The sequence below is a fragment of the Rhodamnia argentea genome, chromosome 6 (assembly GCF_020921035.1).
Source record: "Rhodamnia argentea isolate NSW1041297 chromosome 6, ASM2092103v1, whole genome shotgun sequence".
NCBI classification, from domain to species: domain Eukaryota; kingdom Viridiplantae; phylum Streptophyta; class Magnoliopsida; order Myrtales; family Myrtaceae; genus Rhodamnia; species Rhodamnia argentea.
The window spans coordinates 15,625,698-15,639,803 of NC_063155.1; the positions used below are offsets into that span (position 1 = coordinate 15,625,698).

At 42.2% G+C, this 14,106-nt stretch overlaps 2 protein-coding genes and 1 long non-coding RNA gene across 5 annotated transcripts; 1 reads left to right on the top strand and 2 right to left on the bottom strand.

The window, feature by feature from the left end:
- Window positions 1-2,055: 2,055 nt before the first annotated feature.
- LOC115756161 (G patch domain-containing protein 8) lies at window positions 2,056-4,727 on the top strand. Of its 3 annotated transcripts, none has more exons than XM_030695852.2 (8): window positions 2,060-2,212; window positions 2,484-2,560; window positions 2,773-2,959; window positions 3,346-3,500; window positions 3,767-3,910; window positions 4,004-4,098; window positions 4,198-4,345; window positions 4,439-4,727. In XM_030695852.2, the coding sequence occupies exons 2-8, from the start codon at window positions 2,501-2,503 to the stop codon at window positions 4,511-4,513; spliced, it is 864 nt and encodes a 287-aa protein (XP_030551712.1). In that variant the 5' UTR covers window positions 2,060-2,212; window positions 2,484-2,500; the 3' UTR covers window positions 4,514-4,727. The 3 variants fall into 3 exon arrangements, with proteins under 3 accessions (XP_030551711.1, XP_030551712.1, XP_030551710.1); XM_030695850.2 differs by having other exon boundaries at window positions 2,490-2,560; XM_030695851.2 differs by lacking the exon at window positions 2,484-2,560 and having other exon boundaries at window positions 2,056-2,212.
- A 529-nt stretch (window positions 4,728-5,256) lies between these two features.
- On the bottom strand, window positions 5,257-13,793 carry LOC115756158. Its single transcript, XM_048280659.1, is given in 9 exon segments — window positions 5,257-6,024; window positions 6,027-7,174; window positions 8,123-8,199; window positions 8,293-8,453; window positions 8,695-8,746; window positions 8,862-8,948; window positions 10,449-10,561; window positions 10,681-10,786; window positions 11,409-13,793. Coding segments are annotated over 9 exon segments (4,422 nt in total). The 5' UTR covers window positions 13,559-13,793; the 3' UTR covers window positions 5,257-5,496.
- Window positions 8,110-8,732, bottom strand: LOC125315622. The gene is made up of 3 exons (XR_007198879.1): window positions 8,695-8,732; window positions 8,293-8,631; window positions 8,110-8,199 (listed from the first exon to the last, which is right to left on the bottom strand). It is a non-coding gene; the product is annotated as an uncharacterized LOC125315622 (long non-coding RNA).
- Window positions 13,794-14,106: the final 313 nt, after the last annotated feature.

Below are 14,106 nucleotides of genomic sequence, written 5' to 3' on the forward strand. Positions count from 1 at the left end.
TCGACGGTCAAAAGACGCATGCAAAGCTTTACCGAGGGTCGTTTTATGCTAGCAAGCTTTGCCCACATGAGATTTTTCTCGGCTTAAGTACACCCTAAGTGTCATAAGTTGTGTACGGCGCTCACTTTAGTGCCGAAACTTTCAAATCGATCACTTCAGTGCTAAGTTTTTGTAACTTCAATCACTTCGGTGCCAAAACTTTCAAAACGATCACTTTAGTGCTAAGTTTTTGTAACTTCAATCACTTAAGTGCCAATTTTTTTAAAAACGATCACTTTAGTGTCAAATTCACCGAGCTACGTCATCTCAAATATTAATAAAAAATACCACGTGTCGAATTTTCGGCAAGCCACGTTAGCTCTGGCACTAAAGTGATCGTTTTTAAAAGAAGTTGGCACTTAAGTGATCGAAGTTACAAAAACTTAGCACTAAAGTGATCGATTTGAAAGTTTTGGCACTAAAGTGAGCGCCGTACACAACTTATGGCACTTGGGGTGTACTTAAGCCGATTTTTCTCACTCTGGGGCAAGAGACCTTACGCGGCTTTGGCTAGAGTGGCTCAACCTCGACGAGACTTGTTTGTGGTCTCGCGGCCTCCGGCCAACGTCGTCGGGCTCCGTGTCTAGCTTGTCAAGGGTCACACAATGTCGGCAAGCTTCGTCAAAGGTCGCTTGACGTTGACAAGCTTTCGTAAGGTTCGTTCTGATGAGATCTTGTAACATTCTGAATTTTTCATGTCCCTTAATAATACTTAGATCATAAAATTAAGTTTTATTTAGTTACTCGGGTTGATGATGGACAATTTTTCCGCGACCGTAATCGTCCTGAGTGGGACTTGAAAGTACATTTTTGAACGTTGATGTATACCTTGATAGTTCGAGTATTGTTAGTTAATTACAATCATGTTAATTATTGATGGTATCGGACGTTCTCCTAATCATTTATTAAATCGACTTTTTCTTAGCGTTCAGTGTTATTTATAATTAATTTTAGTGGATTCCAAAATATTTTTGTTTTCGTTGACGACGGACATTGATTTTCTTGTTCACACATTAGTTCGTATGGTCTTAATCTTTAAGTTAGGGCCACAATTATTTGTTTAAGCATTTCTGAGTAGTCGCCATCTCCTGATTTTGTCAAATGAGAGGGTCTTGTTTTGATAATCCTTCTTTCAACTAAATTCTAGTCTATATTAGTGAAGTTATATTATCGGGGAAATTTCCAAATAAAAGCTCGAAATGTCCTAATTTTCTCAAATAAGAGCCTGAATTAGACTTTATTTCAAATAAGAGCATTAAATGCTTAAATTATTTCAAAGAATAGTCTAATCAAAGGGCATTTTTGTCCATAACTTTTTTTATTTTTTCCTTTTACTTTGTCTATTTTTCTTTTTTCTTTTTTCCTTTTCCTCTCCTCCCCAACTTGATACGCGCCATTGCTCATGGCCACCGCCATGGCGTTGTCCACTGGGACATCAAGCTCGATAACATACTCTTCGATTCTCGAGTGCAACCGAGGCTCGTGGACTTCAGCTCCGCGGAGGTGATTAGCGGAGAGCTGGTGGCAGATCCATCTCTTGCTCCTCCCTACATACTACCCCCCTTCGCCCCTCCTCCACCATCGATCCCATCGCCGAGGGAACCTCATGTTTGTCCTCAAGACTGCCTCGAATATCTCTGTCATGCTCTCCATTGATCACTTATGCGGAGCCAAAGTCCGGGAGCCTTAAGCGCCCTTGAAAATTGAAGAGTATGTTGTTGGGCTTTATGTCCCGATGGACGACGCCGTGGCGGTAGCAGTGGGCAACGACGCTTATTAGGGAATGGGAGGGAATAGGAAAGAGAATAAAAAAGTAAAAAAAAAAGTAAAAAAAAAATAGAAAAAAAAAGAAAAAAAATATGAAAAATTAAAAGATAATAATGCCATTTAGTTAAATCTTTCTTTAAAATGATTCGTGCACTTCATATTCTTATTTGAAATAATATTATTTTTAGAACCTTATTTAAAAAAATTAAGACTATTTGGGGTCTTGTTTGGAATTTTCCTTCCAAATAAGGACATCGTCCCTAAAGTCCGTTCTTAAATCAAGAGAGGGCCCAAACACGCGAGCTAGTCTTCCTCCTCTTCCTTCAACTCTCTAGGGCTCCGTCTCCGAACGTCACCTCTCCGGCCATCCATATCGCCGGCGATCGCAGGCTAGCCATTGATATCGGTAACCCTGCTCTTCTCTCGCCGCTCTATCTGTTCTTTAGGCTGCTCTGTCTTAAGGTCCCATGACCTAGGTTAGGTCGAATGGGTGTTCGTTCCCTCGAGGTGCTAGGTTAGATGCGAGAGTACTCGATCTTTCTTGCTCTTGCTTGTGGTCTGATCGCTCATTTTGGGTGAGCTTCATGAGGGACATACTTGGCGCCTCGGATTTCTCGCGGCGTTGTTTTGCTTGAAGTTTCGTGATGTTCTTGCTGAATCTTTCGTGTTCCGGCTTGGGTCAGGTGACTCTATAATGAACTATAGATGGCGCAGCTCGAGCATTCAGGATGCACCGCCAGATGAGGGAGAAAAAGTGAGTGGAGATGGTTTCGGTGTTTTAGCGCCTGTTGAGGAAGAAGTTGGTTCCGATTTCTGGGCCTCTTGAAGTATATTCTTCCCGGATGTTCTTCAGGATTATAAGATATTGCTTTATTATGAATATTGTCCGCTTCATTTCTTTATTGCTTCGTGATAATTTATAAGCAGTTCATGTCTTGGGTGTGCTGACAAGTTAGTACTTGCCAGGATGCTATGGATGATGATTTCAGAGAGGACTTTCGACTGCCGATCAATCACCGGCCGACCGAAAATGTCGATTTGGATGATGTGGAGCAAGCATCCCTGGACACACATCTCACATCATCTAATATTGGTTTTAGACTTCTCCAGAAAATGGGGTGGAGTGGAAAAGGCCTTGGGAAGGATGAGCAAGGTACATAAGTTGTGTGTGACATACGGTTTCTCAGCTTTTCTTTGTCCTTAATGTTCTGACCTTTATTCTGTTGAATTGTTCATATCTGGAGTTCCGCTAGCTGTGGTGTTTTGGAGTAATTTCCAATCCGAGTTATTTTTATCTGGGTTTGAAGATCCGATTTTCCTTTAAAGTTGTGTCAATAATCAGATTCCCGGCGAGTGAAAAAGTTCCTTTATCTGAACTCGACATTGGACCTTTTTCTTAAGTCGCGTATATTTTTCATTGTAAACTTGTGTTCTATCCTAAGAGTGGGGAACAGGGATCATAAGATGTTGCTCTTTCTTTGCTGCTTTATGGGTATGCTCCTTTAATGTGTATGGCATGTTTGTTGGTGTCATATTTAGGAATAACTGAACCAATTAAGTCGGGAATGAGAGACCCAAAATTAGGCATTGGAAAGCAAGAAGAGGACGATTATTATACTTCCGAAGAAAATATTCAGCGGAGAAAACTTGAGATTGAGATTGAGGAAACTGAGGAGCAATTGAAGAAGCGGGAGGTATGCAACTGAAATTAATTCTCGTAACATTTAGATATTAGTAAGCACTTAAATTTTTGAATTTGTAGATATTAGAGAAGTTGATGCATTACTTTTTGTGAACCCAAATTCAATAACAGAAGGCAGCATATAGCACATGTGCATGCCTTTTGAGGGAATGATATATCATAAGGGAGCATCAACATTGGAAGATGTTGAGAATTTCCTGCAGTTTTTATTACCTGGTGGCTTCTACTGCCTCCTTCCTGCACCTTATGAACATCCAGGTCATAGCAGAACGTGAGCACAAAATCCAGAGTGAGGTCAAAGAAATACGCAAGGTTTTTTATTGTGATCTTTGCAACAAGCAATACAAATTGGCGATGGAATTTGAAGCTCATCTAAGTTCATATGATCACAACCATAGAAAGGTGAATGAGCTTTCTCCTACTGATCTCTTTTGCTCGCTTGCTTCTAGAAGAACAGAACTTCCTCAATTTCTTCAATACCTTGCCATTTTGCAGAGATTTAAAGAAATGAGAGAAATGCATGGTGCTAGCAGTCGTGATGATCGTCAAAAAAGAGAACAGCAGCGTCAGGAGAGGGAGATGGCAAAAATGTATCCTTCTTTTGTTTCCACCATTATTTTGACTCAATAGATTGATAAGCAGTGACATCCAATTGCTTTAGTAAAGGTTGTCCCTTGAATGCCAAGTAGTGCAGATGCCCGTAAGCAGAAACAACAACAGGAGGAACCTGGGCCATCTCCAATTCCAGCACCAACAAGAAGTGCTACTGCACTTGTTGATCAGGATCAGCGGAAAGTGTTAAAATTTGGTTTTTCTTCGAAAACCGGAACCTCCAAGGTATGTTTCATTAGGACAAAAATCCTGATTTAAGATATGATGAAACTATTGTGGCTTTCAACTGGTCGGCATGTCCTTTTTGTTGCTGTGCAGAACTCAGTCAGTAGTGCCCCGAAGAAGCCGAAAGTAGTTGCTTCAGTTTTTGGCAATGACAGCGATGATGAGTAGCATTAGTCGATGCTTAAAGCTGAGTTAGTCCATCTATTGTGGGCAAACAGGCTTTTGCTGAGGAAGTATCACCTATTTTATGGTGCTCTTGTGGTCTGTAACTTTGTATTGTTTTAGCACTTTTAAGGACAAATTCGAACATGCCTCTTTACTGATATTTGTATCTAAAGAAGTTGTCGTTATTCTTTCAATTGAAGGGTACTGTTTGAGATTTTATTGGGGTCAGAGATGATTACTATTGCCTCACGTTGTCTAAATGGTTCGATGGAGTTGTGCATCAGAACTGTAAACCGTAGTTATGTACATGTGCATGCCCTAACCAAGTTTCTTGAGAGCTTCGGCAAAGCCCGCAATTCAGCAAAATTTGGAGGATGAGGTGAAAGAAGTGGTCAAAAGTACCCTTACTCTTAAGCCTGGCTTTGTCTCAGAACTGTTTCATTTGCTCAACGTTGACGGGGTAACTGCTAAGCATGATGTCGCAGCATATGTTTGGTTGAAATTCTTGGAATGGTTGATAATGTCAGCCACATACTTTTGAATGACCATTGATATCATGAGTGGTGGTAAGTACCATTGAATATTACAGCCGATTAGGCATCTCTTCTAAGATCAGTAGTGAAGCCGTGTGTCACCAAACGAAGAATCAGAGCTTGGGTTGGAGGGTTGCTAACCATTTAAACGTAATTAAAAAGAAATGCGCCGCAAATTCAAATTCAAATGGTGCAGCAAATCCAACAGTCAAGTTAGTAAACGTCTCGACATGCTGTTAAATGTCCAGTTACCAGCAAGCTCCGCATGAACAATAACCATCGGCAAAACCGATTGAAAACCCTGACTATAAATTTTCTTTCGTAGATATCAGAAGCGAATTTCATCGCCAGGTGACAGTCGCCACAAGTCCTCAGGTTCTTCATTATTCTGACAGGAGTCCCATTTGGGAGTGTAAGAAGCGCGAAAGCGAGAGCTAATCTCTCGCTATGATGTCATAAGTTGTGCTCTTTGGAACCTACGATGCTATTGACTGGGAACTGGGCTTGAGGAACGTATCCTTTCTCTTTCACCAACTCCTCCAACCGGCCAAGCGTCTCATAAATCTCGTGCGTCATAGCATACGATCTATCGCCAGGGGTGAACACAAAGGCAGTGATTTTTACATCGACCCAGCTACACCCAAAATCATTTTTTAGCCCATTGACAGACATCAGTCTTCTAACTTCATCCGTTTCCTTCAATCTTCCCTCACGCGAGTACATGTTTGAAAGCAGCACATAGTTTCCTGGATTATCAGGTTGCAACTCAAAAAGCCTATCCGCAACTTCTCTACCCATTTCAAGATTTCCGTGATTTGAGCAAGCACCAAGCAAAGCTCCCCACACTGTTGCGTTGGCTTTGATAGGCATCGATTCTATGAACCTCTTTGCTTCGTCTAGCTCGCCAGCACGACCAAGTAAGTCAACCATGCAAGCATAGTGTTCAAGTCCAGGGTTTATACCATAAATCTTACTCATCGAGAATTGAAATACAAGTAGCCTTCGTCAATGCGCCCAGCTTGGCTGCAAGCCGAGAGAAGACTAACAAGGGTAATATAATAAGGTTTAGCTCCTTCCCCTAGCATATCCTCGAACAATTTGATTGCATGGTCAGCACATCCATTTTGCTGGAATGCAGTAATCATCGCACTCCAACATACCATGGTTGGGCCCATAATCTCTTCAAACGCCTGAGTAGCATCAGCTAAACTGCCACATTTCGCATACATCATGATTAAAGTGCTTCCAATGTAGCTGTCGTTGACACATCCGCTTTTAAATATATGATTATGAATGGAGGTGCCCTGGCTCAATGCTGAGAGAGAAGCAGTAGCATGAAGCACAACAGAGTACGAGACCTCAATGGGACTTACACCTTCACTTCTCATGAACGAAAAGTAATGGCAAGCCTCTTCAAAATTATCATTATGGACAAACCCCATCATCATCGCAGTCCACGTAACAACATTTCGAACTGCACGAGTCTGGAATTGCCTGAGACTGTGGTCTGGCAACCCGCATTTACAGTAAATGTCCAGCAGCGAATTCCCCACTTACGATGAAATCATCAAGTTCCACTTAACAACCAAACCATGCACCTGCCTTCCGAATTCCAAGCTGCCATAATTGGCACAAGCACTCAATGTGCTGGACACTATCACTTCATCCGGCGCAATAGAATCTCGCTTAAGAGCCTCCCTGAAAGCTAAAACCACCCGATAAAAAGACTTGTCTTGCAAAAGCCCCAAAACCATAGAACTCCAGGTAACAAGGTTTCTCTCAGGCATTTCGTCAAACACCTTCTCCGCTGCTCCGACACGGGAACATTTCACGCACACGTCGACCAAACACTCCCCACGAAAGACATCACGTCCAAACCCTTGTTTGATCACCAAGCAATGAACCTGTTCTCCGTGAGACCACACCGTGGTGTCTGCACAGGCGGGCAAAACAGCAGAGAAGGTGAAATGGTCGGGGCAAACACCGGTGCTCCTCATCTGGTTAAACAGGGTCAGTGCCTTGAAGGGCTGGTTGGAATGGGATTGTTGCGTGATGAATGAAGTCCAGGTGACCACGTCTTTGGACCCATCACTGGTCTGCGAGAACAGCAACGCGCCCTGGTCAACCCGTCCTCACTCGGCGTACGAGGAGAGGAGCTCGTTGAGGAGGGCAGGGAGGGAGGTGCAGTCGCTGGTAATGATCTGGGCGTGCGTCTGGGCGGCATGTCTGATGTTCTTGGCGTGTGAAGCGGTGCGGAGGAGGTCATTGCCCTGGTACGGGTGAAGTGGATAATATTTGCAATTTTGAAAAATTTACCGACTTTTTACAAATTAAAAAGAAAAAGGGACGAAAGGGAATAAAATAAGAAAAGTTCAGAAAATTAATAAAAAAAATTGCAAAAATCATGTACGTTAGATCCTATCATGCCACGTAAGACAGCCCACGCTGACTAAAATTAGCTTGATTGATCTTAAGACAAAATTAGCAAATTCTTGAAATCTTTTTTACTAAATGGGCAAAATTTAAAAGTTTAAGACCGAATCGGCCGTCATATAAAACGTTTCAAACTTTTTGGACGGTTATCCTCCTCTTATTTAGGTTATTTAATATTCATATAGCATCATATTGTTCCAACGAGGGCACATCGACTTTGTTGTCGCGACACTATTGCAGTCTTGCAGCGAACTTGAAGAAGATTATAAGAATAAAATAATTAAGATAATCAAGAATGATAATAGGAAGATACGTTGTCTTGCTCTTAATGGTGATCCTAACTCGCCAATATTAGTTCGGATGCTTCCCACGGCCAATTAGGATATACAGATTCTTAGTAATCGGACATAAATGGGAGAGCTCCAACTTTCATTTCATGCCTTCACATACTATATTAAAACCACACAGCTAGGATTTTGCTCTGTAAATATTACAAAAGCATGAGTACAGCCATACCATCTCATGTTTTTAAAATTGTCTTAGTTAGGGATAACATGGTACAATCGTCTCTACAATCCTCGACCAAACAAGGTGCTGAACAAGAATTCAAGCACGTGATTCTGGAGACGAGACGCTTGTTAAGCACCTCCAGCAAAACCCAGCTGGAGATTGCCAGAATCAAACACTGTGTGGTAGACCCCCATGAATATGGCGCCGAGAATCCTGCACAGAGAACCAATGCGAGGCGAGGGAATCAAAACATGGACAAATACCGTATTGAAGCAAATTACAACCCATAAATAGAGATGGACATACCAAAGAGGACCTCTAGGAGGCGGCACATCCAAAGCCACGAAGCTGCTGATGCAGATCGTAGTAATTCCATCCCCAGTTTCCAAAACATGCTGAAAATGAGGAACGGTGACAAAAACAGGAATTTTATCAAATTCTCCGTCATGCTGAGATAGTTCATCCCACTGTATCAGAATATAGACAACTGAAAATAAGTGGAATTTGCCATTTTCCAAACTTTAGCCTGCTCAGGGAGAGCGTGAAAGGTTTCTCCCCGATGGTGAAAGTCAAGCTTGGCATGTTTGCGATGTTATTGCAGTCAACCACCGATTCACCCATCGGACTCGGTGTGCTTTCACAAAGCTGTAAAAAGGCTAAGAGTCAGAAGAATGAAAATCTAGTATTTATGAGCTTTGAATTGATTACCTGTGTCAAATACTTGAGTACTCTCTCTTTTGTTCTCCTGTTTTGGTTAACTCTGGGCCCAAAAAAATGAAAAAACTCTGGACCAATGTGACTCTGTGCTCACAGGCAGTGCAAACAACGTCCTTGACTGACAGTCCATATTACGGTGCATTTTAGATCTTTAGAACTCCTCTTCATAATCTTGCAAGCAGGTCAAAGAGAAGTCATCACCTGAGTTCTCGTTTTCTTTCTCGACCGCTGTTTTGATTCCCGGGCTGCAAAACAAGCAAAAAGTCAGACACATAAATGGCGTACTGCATACACTGTTTTCAATCTCTCCGCATGTCAAGGCTATTTCAATGTCAGTGGGACAAAAGTCGAAATAGCGGCATTATGATGGCAAATGCTTCAGTGGATAATTTGCAGAATTTGTGTTTCCAATATGACTAATGCTTATTGCTTCTTGATAGGCATTCCTATCCTTTAACGGCGAACCAGAAACATCGAAGTGAACCAGTCATTCAACAATTATAGCGCAAGGACTTCCTCACCTCACATACTGGGTTCCATTGAAACACATAAACCAATCTGGGAACAGACTATGATGGGATTCACCTGTGAACAATGATGAGACATTCTACTAAGTATTTCTTTATCAATGAATGCAAGTGTCAAATCTCCATACTGAGACAACTTCCCTGCATTTGGTGCTCACAATTCCTTCTGCCCCAATAGGTGAACTTAAGGATATATATATATATATATATATATATATATATATATATATATAGATATAGAGAGAGAGAGAGAGAGAAAGAGAGAGAGAGAGAGAGAGAATGGTAGCTGGCAAGTAATCACAGGACGGACGCAACACACAAAAACTTTAGATGGCATCGATTAGTCCCAAGGGCAAACACATACAGTTGGACCAGCAAGCAAAGACGCATACGCCCGAAAAGAAGTTGACATCATTCTTAACAACCATGTGATTGATGGGAAATTTAAAGGCACAAATGTACAGGGCATTTCTATGGAATTCAAGGAGTGTCGGAAAAAAAAAAATTCAACAAAAGCAACCATTCAAGAAGATCATTAGATAGGATCATTAGATAGGCAATGTGAAGCAACTAAAACAAAAATAGACAACATAGCACTGGTACGTGTACAACTTCAATATTAAGCTTGAGACATTTCCAGTTAGAACAGAAAGAAAGTGATGTCATAATCGGCTCATCGGAAGTAGGTAGAAGCCAACGTCTAATGATATTTTATTCTTAGAAAATTTTATTTGTAATCAGAGACACGATTAAGCTTAAAGACCCATACAAGGTAAAAAGAAAAAAAGCCAGTTTGGTGGCTGCCAGATTACCCGTTGACTGGTTGTCAATAAGAAGATCGCCCATATCGAACTGAAAGGACAAGTAGTTTAGAGTGAACGCCTTTTCTAGAGAGAGGGATAAATGCACAAAGAATGAATCAGTATATACCTGACCTGCCAGAAAACTTTTTGTGTAACCGGAACATATACATGCTTCCCCTAGAAGTGTCTTTCATCGACCCCGCCAAACACAATCTCGCCCTCCCTCTTTCGCATCCGGAAGGAGAATATTTTGTCTTCCACCCTACCTTGCTGCACCATATTGTACATGTAGTTTCTAAAATCAGCAGCCATATAGATAAACCACAAGAACAACAAAAAATAGGTTTCACACTCCAATTAAAGCAGGATTCTCCATGATCCTGTAATACCGACGGCTAAAGCTATGGGACAGTACCAGATAGGGATGACATTCGCGACAGAGACCTCTTGGAAGCCAAGCCTGAGGAGTCCATCAAACTTCGCTACAATAAATGCAAGACTTCCTTTTTGAGTGGCCTCAAAGAAAACCTGCAAGTCAAACATGTGTCCATGAAGGTTTACAGTCCTCTTCAAGAACTAGATTTTTTCATTTTGTGTGCGCGCGCGCGCGCACGTGTGAGAGAGGGAGAGAGAGGGAGAGAGCCCACTTGGTCTTTTACAATGAGATCGCCGACTTCAACATTATCCTGACTCAGAAAACCAGAAACTAATCCAGATCCATTGTTAATGTCACAAGAAGTGCGAAACCAGGAGCTAATCCCATGCAATGAAGCCATAAGTTACGCTCTTTGTGCTCTCTGTTGCTATTTACAGCAGACTGGACTTGAGGAACAAACACTCATTCAACCTAACCGTATTCTATCATCCCAATGAGTGTTGAACACAGTATTTACTCAAATTTGATTTGGTAAATGTTACGGATGACAGAACATAACATGATGGTCGAAATTTCTTGGAATGATTGATGATGTTATTTGCATATTTTGGAATGACCATTGGTTGTTAATATAGCTGAAGATAGTGGCCCTTCATGACAGCTGATTTTGCATCTATGCATAAATCAGCAGTGAATCTGTGTTTCACCAAATAATGGACTTGAGTGGGAGGGAAGTTGACAGTTTAAATGCAATCAAATTAGGTGTGCAGAAAACTCAAATTCAATTCAATGTAATGTAATGTGTTTGGTAGCAGCACTAGTTGTATGAGCATTGAAGAGGTTCAAGAGGAACGACATGGCTAGGAAAGGGGGAAGAGACTCACAAGCCAGTTTCCATCTCTGCATACCTGAGAAGTAAGATGTTTTGAGGATACGATCGTTAAGATATCAAACAATCATACTTAATGAGCACCTTAAGAATGCTGTCAGATATCGAGCTACCAGTAATCCCCACAAGAACATTGACCATCAGTAAACCGATGAAACCGATTGATATCCCTGACGACTATTTCTCTTTTGTAAATATGAGAAGCGAATTTCATCACCGTGTGACAATCGCCACAAGTCCTCAAGTTCTTCTTTATCCTAACAGGAGCTCCATTTGGGAGTGTAAGAAGTGCGAAAGCAAGAGCCAATCTCTCACTATGATACCATAAGTTACGCTCTTTGTACTGTCCAATGCTATTGACTGCAAACTGGACTTGAGGAACGTATCCTTTCTTTTTCACCAACTCCTCTAACTGACCAAGCATCTCATAAATCTCGCGCGTCACAGCGTGCGACCTGTCGTGTGACGTGAACACAAAGGTCGTGGTTTTTATATCGACCCAGCTACACCCTGGCTCCTTCTTTAGCCCATTGCCATACATCAATTTTCTAACTTCATCCGCTTCCTTCAATCTTCCCTCACGTGAATACAAGTTTGAAAGCAACACATAGTTTCCTGGATTATCAGGTTGCAACTCAAAAAGCCTATCTGCAACTTCTCTGCCCATTTCAAGATTTCCATGATTTGAGCAAGCACCAAGTAAAGCTCCCCACACTGTTGCGTCGGCCTTGATAGGCATGGATTCGATGAACTTCTTTGCTTCGTCTAGCCGGCCAGCACGACCAAGTAAGTCAACCATGCAAGCACAGTGTTCATGTCCAGGGTTTATACCATAAATCTTACTCATCGAATTGAAATACAAGTAGCCTTCGTCAATGCGCCCAGCATGGCTGCATGCTGAGAGAAGACTAACAAGGGTAATATAATCAGGTTTAGTTCCTTCCCCTAGCATATCCTCGAACAATTTGATTGCTTCATCAGCACATCCATGTTGCTGGAATGCAGTAATCATCGCACTCCAACATACCACGGTTGGGCCCTCAATCTCTTCAAATGCCTGAGTAGCATCAGCTAAACTGCCACATTTTGCATACATCATAATCAAAGCACTTCCGATGCAGCTGCTGTTCACAAATCCACTTTTTAATACCTGACCATGGATCGAGGTACCCTGGCTCAATGTTGAGATAGAAGCAGTAGCATGAAGCGCAGTAGAGAACGAGACCTCATCGGGAATCACATCTTCACTTCTCATGAACGACAAGTAATGGCAAGCCTCTTCAAACTTATCATTATGGACAAACCCCATCATCATCACATTCCATGTGACAACATCTCGTACTCCACTAGTCTGGAATTGCCTAAGAGCATCATCTAACGACCCGCATTTACAGTACATGTCCAGCAGCGAATTCTTCACATATGCTGAACTCGTCAAATTCCGCTTAACAACCAAACCATGTACCTGCCTTCCGAATTCCGAGCTGCCATTATTGCCACAAGCACTCAATGCACTCGAGAAAGTCGCTTCATCTGGCGTAATAGAATCTCGCTTAAGAACTTCCCTGAAAACTAAAACGGCCCGATCAAAATACTTGTTTTGCAAAAGCCCCACTACCATAGAATTCCAGGTAACAAGGTTTCTCTCAGGCATTTCGTCAAACATCTTCTCTGCTGCATCCATACGGGAACATTTCGCGTACATGTCGACCAAAGCACTTCCCACAAAGATGTCACATTCAAACCCATGTTTGATCACCAAGCAATGAATCTGTTCGCCGTGAGACGACACCGTGGTCTCTGCACAGGCAGGTAAAACAGCAGAGAAGGTGAAATGGTTAGGGTAAACACCAGTGCTCCTCATCTGGTCAAACAGGGTCAGTGCCTTGAAGGGCTTGTGGGCATGGGATCGTTGGGTGATGAGGGAAGTCCAGGTGACCACATTCTTGGACCCATCACTGGCCCGGGAGAACAACGCCACGCTCTGGTCGACTTGGCCGCACTTGGCATACAAGCTGAGGAGCTTGTTGAGGAGGGAAGGGAGGGAGGTGCAGTTGTTGGCGATGATCTGGGCGTGTATTTGGGTGACATGTCTGATGTTCCTGGTGTGTGAAGCGGTGTTGAGGAGGTCATTGAGTTGAGTTGGAGTGGGTGGTGATGGGGTCTTGCGAGGCGCCGTGTGCAAGAACTTGGGTAACACGGAGGATGAACGAACTGCCGTGTGGCTTTTGCTGTGAATCAATGGGGAAGGAGCTTTCATAATCCTAGGACAAGATAGCAGTCCTCCTACATCAAAGGGTACGTGCTGTCCTCTTATATTGATGAAATCTTACATTGACCTCCCATTTTCCAAAACTCGCTGTCTGAAGCAAGCGAAAAATCTCATTTTTAGGCCACTCACCGTTCTTATAGCGGCATTATTGTTTCTGCAAGGACTCATTGTTCACATGTCAACTTTATTCAAAGAAATAATTTGATTGACTCTTTATTTTGCAATATGCGTGTATCTATTGATTCTATCTCAATTGGTTGGGCCATAACTGTAATGACTTACTTCGCGAGCGAATCTCTAAGTCGAGTCCTAGATGGCCTAGCCTCCTTCATGCTTGCTCCTCTTGCCTCGAGAGACATAGCTCGGTCAACAGAGCTCTCCCAACAGGGCTCTCCAGTTATGCAATTGGGTCATCACGACTACGTGTTGGATACGTTGTCTAACTCTAAAGCTCCGTTTTGTTTCGTGAAAAATAAACGACTTGAAAAATATTTTTTTTCTGAAAACGATTGTTTGTGTCGCTTGAAAATATAAAT

Bases quoted from the DNA above. Each gene is read 5' to 3' on its own strand.
- LOC115756161 (XM_030695852.2), top strand. From the start codon at position 2,501: ATGAACTATAGATGGCGCAGCTCGAGCATTCAGGATGCACCGCCAGAT. The intron at 2,960-3,345 runs GTACATAAGTTG...TGTCATATTTAG, and splicing joins CCTTGGGAAGGATGAGCAAG to GAATAACTGAACCAATTAAG. The intron at 4,346-4,438 runs GTATGTTTCATT...GTTGCTGTGCAG, and splicing joins CGAAAACCGGAACCTCCAAG to AACTCAGTCAGTAGTGCCCC.